Raw genomic sequence first — 8,720 nt, forward strand, 5'->3', positions numbered from 1 at the left:
AGAAGGACATCATGTTTGGTAAAGCAGGGGGTCAGCAAAAAAGAGGAATACTCTCAACGAGATGGAATGACACAGCGGCTGCAACAATAGGCTCAAACACAGCAATGATTGTGAGGATGGCGCAGGACCGGGCAGTGTTTTGTTCTGCTGTGCACGGGGTTGCTGTGAGTTGGAACCTACTCAAAGGCACATAACAACAGTTAACTAAAAAGAAGCCCTGGTGGCACAATGGTTAATCACTTGGCTGCTAACAGAAAGGTTGGGGGTTCGAGTCCACTCAGAAGTGCCTCAGAAGAAAGGTCTAGCAACCTCCTTCTGAAAGATCAGACACTAAAACCCTGTGGAGCGCAGTTGTACCCTGATAGACATGAAATCACCACGAATTGGAATTGACTTAATGGCAACTTTTTTTTTTTCTAAGCTAACTATTACAATGTGTGTTAAGAGCTGAGCTGTATTTGTTCATATTAGATACCCGAGTGCTCCATATGCCACCCTAGCCCCGTGGGGCTTGCCTTCCTCTGTAACTACAGTGGTTCTAGCAAATGGCTTACACAATTCCATGGCAGGAGAGTAAGATCCCAGATGAGGACAGTAACATGTCTACTAAATTAAAGTTTCCATTCAAGGCCTGTAAACCTAAACCGACCTTTTCCTCCCAGTTTCCATTTCCTAACTACATTCTTTCCAAAAAAAGTATCCTTCTCCAGCTTTCTCCTCTCCCATTTGTGTTGCCCTCAGATGGCAGCTAATTATCTCCAGCTGCACTGGCTCCCAGAGCCTGCTTGCCTAGTTTCACATGCCTGTGACAGGAAAACAATGCCTCTTAATTCCCACTCGCTTAGAACAGAGATTTCCAAATACTTTTCAAAGCAGTAGAACCCTTTTTTCAATTGAAATCTTAAGCTACAGCCCAATATATAACAACTATTCTGACTGAAGAAGGTGGTAGTGATACTTTCTCGCCAGATTTTGAGCTGCTTCTGAGGTAAGGTTCAAACTTGTTACCTGGTAGGGAGTCAAATACATCGCAGTGGAGCTTTACATATTTACTGATACTGCCTTTTACCCCCAAATATCCTCAGATACTCAGGAATAGGTTCCAGCAAATCACTTAGGTAAGATCAGAAATTCAAGTCAACTAGCTCAGACTTGGTGAAATTCAATGAGGATGGGCCCTGAAGTCTCCGGGGTCTTGGAATGCACCACTTGGGGCTGAATGGAGGAAGCTCTTTGAGGCTGATCTCTTTTTCTTTCTGTTTGGCAGAACCAAATATAAACCAAATATAGTGTTTTCTTTGATTACTCCTTGGTCAGCTGAGAGATCCTGAGTATTACTGTGACCAGGATTTGAGAACGTTCTGTTTTACATATCAGCTAGGAGCACAATAAACTGGCACCACTCACAGGGGCAGAAGGAAGGAAGACTGACTCTAAACTCAACTATTGCTGCCTGTACATGCTCCTCACACCAGACCTTGATGAAAATCTACCAGGGTTTCTGGTAACACTCCTGGTCTCTGTGGCTGGCAGGACTGGGACCAATTGGGAAGATGGGACGCTGGTCCAGAAGTTCCTGCTTTCATAGGGGTACAGGTGCTGTCAAAAACAGTGCTAGGCAGCCTGCACAAGGGGAAGGTTTCAACAAGTTTTCCACTTTGAGGTGGTGTAGGGGGGAGATTTAAAACCAGTATCACAATGAAAATGTTGGTGTGTGCACATTTTTGGCTTACTCATGTTAAGGTGTATTTTTATTTACAAAGTGAGATGATACATCAGTTACAAACAGATATCTGATAATTCTATTTTCATGAAAAAGTATATAAATATATTACAGGAAATTCTATATAGTAGATGTCAGAAATTGACACAGTAAACATTTACTACTTTTTTCTATGCCAATATTATTGTGACTTAAAGCTTAAATACTGGTTTCAAGTATCCCCTATAAAATAACTCTATTAAAATATTGAAAAAGAATTTTGCTATAAACAAGATTGGTGCATTAAAAATAGACTCAGAGTATACTCGTAACAATGTCTACTATGATCAAATGCTGCCTTAATTATCCCTCAGATCTCTAAACCAAAAAGCAGTTTAGGAAACTGAATTGTTCAGTTAGTGTTACACAACTCTTAATAATTATCATAGGTTAAAGTAGCTGTAAAAATACAGCATTTCAACATTATTTGTTGTTACGAAGATTGTCCCTCTCTGGAAGAGGAGAACAAGCATAATGGTATTGGGTAGACTCGCTCAGCCATCTTTATTTTAAGTAGAGAGTGGCAGAGTCTTCTGGAGGTTTAAGGAGAAAAATGGGAAGGCTTCCAGAAGGTTGCTCGTTTCATGTCATTTCAGAGGCTGCTGCTGCTCTTTCTGCTCTTCTTCAGCTTGAAGACGTGTCAGAACATAAAGGATAACGTGATAGCAGAAAATATATTGATCCTAGAGCAACAAAAAAAAAGGAGAGAAGACTTTAATAATATAATGTGAATACTGTATTCTGTCACACTGCTATGGGAAGTTATGTTTGAGTTTTGAAAATATGGAAAATTTTTATTTTATGATGAATGTAAGAAGATACAGAACTGTGCAAAGGGTTATCAAAATGTAACTACAGTTGAATTTCATTAAAACAGTGCACGTGCGTGTCTATGCACTCATGCCTAGAATAAGCACTGCAAGAACACTTCCTCAAACACTAACCACTCTTCGGCAGCAGGAATACCTGTGACCTTTTTGCTCATCTGTATTTTAACCTTTCCACATTTTCCACATGTTCATCCTTGACTCCTTCTCTCACACCATGTACAATTCACCAGCAAACCCACTTCTCACAGTGTTCTCTTCTCACTGGGTCCACAGCTTCCATCCCAGTCTTGGCCACTGCTGCTTGTCATCTAACTGGGCTTGCTGCTTCTAACCTTGTCCCCTCTCCCCAAATCAGGTCTTGTTTTAACAGAACAGCCAGAGTATCCTTTAAAATGTGAGTCAGATCACAACAATCAATGCTCACAATCCTCCGATGGCTCCCACCTCACTTAGAGGAAACCCCAAACCTTGGCCCTCCCTTCCCTCTGGCCTAGCCTCCCTAGCTCCAGCCCAGCCACGCTGGCCTTGACCATTCTTGAGCGCACACAAGACACTCCCACACAGCTGGTCCACTCTGCCTGAAAGGCTCCTGCCCGAGTTAGCTCATGATTCCCTCCTTCACATCTTTCCTCCAGTGTTACTTTCTCAATGGCACCGCCCTATTTCAAATAGCATCCCCAACCAGCTGTGACTGATCCCTTGTACCCTACTCTTTTCTCCAAAGCACTTGTCACTTTCAAAGATCCTATAGGATCTGCTCATTTAACGTGTTTATTATTTGCCTCCTTATCACCATCCTGCTAAAATGTAAGTTCCCTAGATTAGGGATCTTTGTTGTATTCACTGATGTGCTCTAAGCACCTAGAAGAGTGCCTGGCACAAAGCTGACGCTCAATAAATACCTGTTGAACAAACAAATGAATTAATGAACTATCTGGGTCTAAAGAACTGTTTATATAGATCAATGTGTTTTCTTTACTTCAAAAATGGGATTATAAATCAGCTAATATTTAGGAGACTTAATTAGAATAAAAAATATATGAAGGGAAAATAGGCAAATTCTAATTTTTGAGATAGCAAAGTTTTATATTCTTCAAGAGATAGGGAAATGTGAATTTTTATATATGTGACAATACCATCCATATTCCCCTGCCCCTCCAACAGGCACAAACAAAAAGGATAGCAGAACTACTCAGTGAAGACAGATACTCAAAGCAACACGGTCCTTGTAAAGGGCACAATTCTGTTAGTCACTGGGTGACATAACCTATGGTTTGATTTCAGGTAAGAGAAACAAAAATTATCAAATTAGAGGATAAATGGATTCCCCTACCCCCCCACACTCTCCTGAGTGCCTTCTCCAAGTTAAGTAACTCCCACCTGCCTTCCTGCTTCCAGTCAATGCTGCCGAATCCATTCACTCTCAGGGAATTTTTACGTGGATTAGAACTGCCAACTTTTATGTTAGTAATTGAGTGCAAACCATCTGCACCACTCAGGGTGCATCTCTTTTATAGACTGGAAATGGGGAAGGAATACCACTAGTTACATGGTAATACATACCACCCTCCATCTCTGCCCTCAACATGCCACCTTCCTCTGTAATCTATTCAGTGCACATATTACATTTCCTCATTTTTAAAAAATAAAGATATTTAAGAAGATAGCCTAGAGATATTTTAATTTTTTTCTGAATTAGCCTTCATACTTAGGAAAAAAAAAGCCCCTTACTGCAATAAATGTTTGATTTTATGCTTTAATATGAAAACCCTTCAAAAAGAGAAAAATGGTTTAATAGAAACCTTTAAAACATTACACTTTTTATAAAATCCTCATTAGAAGGCACCAATCAAGACTCACCTCAGTTTGAACCATTCCATGTCTTTGCAGTCTCATGCAGCGTACTAGGTCAGAGATGTCAAACTGCCAAAGTAAAGAGAATGTGTATTACATAAAAAATGTAATCAAATTTGAACCCCAAAGGGCTTGTGGACAATTCTGTACCCCACCCTCCTTCTCTGACTAGTAGCCTTAGGAAACTGTCCTGGACAAAATGAGTTGGTGAATTAACTTCACCATCATTTCGTACTCTTATTTATGGTTTTTCTAAGAATCAGGAAAGGTTATTCTATTTGAAACTCAACAGAAATCCTTTTATCTCTGAAATATGATTTATTTATAATACCATGATTAAAAAAAAAAAATTCTCCTACACTTTGCTTTACAGAAAAAAAGTCCTGATCTTTTAATTTTAGCTGATATTTAATAGTTTGAAATAAGGGAGAAATATATTATTTGGTTTTGTACTACTTAAATTACTATAGTAGATATAACAGTGTGAGGTACAAGACAGAACTACGTTTTTTCCTTTTTCTTCTCGATAGAACTATTTTTAACTAAAATTCTTTAACAGACAATGATTTTAATTATATGTCATATATTTCTAGCATTGTACATAGGGTTTATACTAATTTAGGTTCAAAAGTAATACTAAGTTTTGTTTACATAGTAAAAAAAATCTTTTTTGAGAGTAATTGTTTAGAGATAGACCATTTAACATTAATTTGTATAACAAAGTCTTTTCCTATCTACTGGTAGCAATAACGAAAAAATAATACAAGCTGTTCATTTAAAAAATAGTTTTTTAGTGTTTCAATATTTCTAGCTCTAAAAGAACGATAACGATACTGACTTTATGGATGCATAAAGACTATAAAGGTTAAAATGCAATACTGGTTAAGAGGCTTTTGAGTACATAGTTTTTAGAAAAAAAGTAAAATATAAATTTGAAGTATTACTTTTTCTTTATTACGGTCTATGCAGTTTCAAATAACAATGTTCAATAAATACAATGCTATACAGTAAGAAAATTAGGTCATTCATACTAACTGGTAAATACAAAATTCCCAAGATGCCAACACATTATTAAAAAATTGGATTCCATCATTATTTTTGGTCAAATGCTTGTGTAGCCTAAGTCCCGTACTCACTTCAAGATCTTGACTGATTAACCCTAGAACCACATCTATGCATATCAGGGTCCCTGAACGTCCGATGCCAGCGCTGCAGTGAGTGATGATTGGGCCTGAGTTATGAATGTGTCTCATGTAAGAGATAAAGGTGAGTAGGTCATCTGGCTGAGAAGGTGTATCATGGTCTGGCCAGGCAGTGAAATTCAGGTGAGAAATATGTCGCACCTCTCCTGTCTGAAATTACACAACAAAATAAGTAGGTAAAAGCATACTGTATTGTTCACATACAATTTGCGCTTAATTTTATTTTGTCCTTTTCAGTTTTGACTTGTTGATTTTGAAAATGCAGGCAACAAAGAGACCCCATTAAACAACACATATAGGACCTTTACCAAGAAGGTTGTTAGATCCACATTTTAAATACTGGTGAAAACTCCTTTCTGAAAACTCTGAAAACAAATAACAGTTTGATATGGAAAACAATCTTTTTTGGTGACCCCAATTCAAAACTTATTCTATCCCAAATACAAGTCAGAGTCATTGTAATGGCCTGTAAGTCCTACAGAATTGGTCCTGTTACCTCTGAGACCTGACAGTCCTCCTTCTCTCCTCTGTGGTCACTTCACTCCAGCCACAATGATCTCTTTGTGGTCCTTTAAATGCACTGGGGACACTTCAATCTCAGGGCCTTTGTACTTGATTTTCTTTCTGATTGAAACGTTTCCCCCAGATATCCCTCCCTGGCTTACTCCTCAGCTCCTTTAGGATTTTTTTCCCAAATGCTACCTTCCCAGATTCCCTGTTTAAAATTACAGCACACCTCTCATGCTTCCCTAACCAATTGCCCTTCACTGCTTTATTATTTTCACGGCACTTATCCATGGCAGTATCTCCTCATTTGAAAGGAAGCTTCATGAGGTCAGGGATTTTGTATCATTTTGTTTGTGTTGTTAACTGCTGTATCCCTCGAGCCTATAACAGGGCCTGAATTCTGTGAACATGTGATTAAATGAATAAATCATTTGAGGAAGACCGAACAATTGTGCTGGCCTATATAATGAGTAAAAACCAAACCAAACCTGTTGCCTTCGAGTTGATTCTGACTCATAATGACCCTACAGGATAGAGCAGAACTGCCCCATAGGGATTTCAAGGAGTGGCTGGTGGATTCAAACTGCTGACCTTTTGGGTAGCAGCCGAGCTCTTAACCACTGCGCCGCCAGGGGTCCAAGTAATGAGTAGGCTGGTGTAAATGAATAAGGAGGTACAATCTTTATTCTTAGTAAAATCACTATCAAAAAGCATGACTCCAATAGAATTAAGTCAATATACCTTGTTTTTATGGAAGTAAAATCACTCTTTTTGTTTCCTTAAGCTATAGGAAACACATTACTTACACCCAGGTGGAATTACTGAAGGAAGGGTTACTGAATGAGGGGGTTTGGAGGTGAGGAAACAGTAACGGCTTTATTTAAGGTATGCCCACTCATCTAATTCAAAGTAAATATATTTAGTGGTTAGGTGACTGCAGCAGGACCTGTATGAATAACAACTGTTTATGCTACACTTGTCCATGTATTCCCAAATATGATGTTAAGCTACCCTTATGAAGAAATATCTTCTACTTAGAAATCTCTTTAAACAGTTTTACTGAGTCCTCTTAGAGGTTTGACCTTAAGCAAGTTTTTAGCAGTAGCTTCTGAGCCATTCTGTACTATCACCAAGTAGAGGATGATGGATGATCCCATTAAACGTTTCATTTTCATTTTAATGTAGTATATACTGGAGGAAACCTTTGAGCAGAATCATGAGGGGAGGGGGTTACATTTCAAATTTATACTAGGTAAAAAAGAATAGTGACATTACTTTCAATGAAATGGGAACCAAGAAGTCAATGGCTTTTATCTAGAAATACACTGATGAAATCATGCGAAGAGTCCAGGCCTGGATTCTAGCTGGGAGATAAGCCTTAGTAAACAAAGATTTAATTCACTTACCTGAATATCTTCTAGGGTCATTGCCCTCACGACAAAGCCCTTCAGCTGCTGCATTCTCACAAAAGCCAGCCGAAGCCTGTCACTGACCATTGTCGTTTTGCCGGGGATGTTAGGCCAATAGCGCTGACATTTGATTTTTTCTCCTTCTACTTCCTGGGTCATCATGGCTATCACTGTGGATTTCTGTTCCCAAATCATCTGCCAGAAATCTCCAACAGTTGTTGGGAGAGGTCCCTGGCAGGCAATGTAAACAAATTCTTCTTTCCCTACTGGGATTTTAATGAAGCTCGCGTTGATATATCCACCTTCGTCTCCAAGAGGCACTCTTGTAGCATCATCTGTGAATTTCCCACCATAAAAAAGAGTCATCTATATCATGCATTTCTAAATAAGAGTATTATAAATAGCTCAAGTCAAAGATCATGAAGAATTACTCTTAACCATAGATGAGATCACAAACACATTTTGACAGAGGTATGTTTTCAATTGTAGTGCAGTTACATTATTTTATATTTACTCTTTTCATTTATGTTACGAGTATATCTAAGATGTCAGCTTCTGACACATGGAATTTGATATTTATTATTTACATATAGATTTGGTTGGAGAAATTAAAATTCATAAATACATTTAGAACTTAATAAGTAACTAGAAAAACAAAAACTGTGCTACTTCTTCTCTATCTTAACGATGACGACAATAATAACAGTACTGAATGATAATGCCAAAAAATCTTTTTATAGAACACAAAAAGGTAGCTCACTTTATTCTCCAGGCACACAAGCCTTTGTCTATGTCTAACTGTAGTCAAAATATAATTTTTCAATCCAGGCTGCCCCGGTGAAAAGTACATATAAGCCATCTTTTACTGATATTATATAGTTAATGGTTTATCCAAGAAAATAAATTTGTACATATTTGCTGGAATTAACTTGACAGTAACTAACAATAGCAACAGCATACATTAGAAGTCATTTCTATTGCAAATATTTATACATTTAACTGGTAATTATTGTGATTACAAAATTGAAACTCTTCATTGTTAAGTTTCAAAATCCTCCAACAATTGCCCTTCTACTACTTGACTTCTTTTATCTCTTAGTTCAAACCAGTCATTTGGCTCATGGAAACAAATCCACTCATTTGGAATTTATGGCTT

General features: G+C 38.0%; 1 protein-coding gene across 1 annotated transcript in view; it reads right to left on the minus strand.

Annotated features, from left to right (window-relative positions):
• Positions 1-2,337: 2,337 nt before the first annotated feature.
• Positions 2,338-8,720, minus strand: part of PTPN13 (protein tyrosine phosphatase non-receptor type 13) — a 192,920-nt gene continuing 186,537 nt past the window's right edge. The window contains exons 44-46 of the mRNA XM_023725318.1: positions 5,583-5,798; positions 4,453-4,515; positions 2,338-2,445 (exon numbers count right to left, since the gene is read on the minus strand). Of these exons, the coding sequence (XP_023581086.1) occupies positions 2,350-2,445; positions 4,453-4,515; positions 5,583-5,798 (375 nt within the window). The 3' untranslated portion in view covers positions 2,338-2,349. The remainder of the gene's footprint in view (positions 2,446-4,452; positions 4,516-5,582; positions 5,799-8,720) is intronic.

The sequence above is a fragment of the Trichechus manatus genome, unplaced genomic scaffold (assembly GCF_000243295.1).
Source record: "Trichechus manatus latirostris isolate Lorelei unplaced genomic scaffold, TriManLat1.0 scaffold00296, whole genome shotgun sequence".
Classification (NCBI taxonomy): Eukaryota; Metazoa; Chordata; class Mammalia; order Sirenia; family Trichechidae; genus Trichechus; species Trichechus manatus.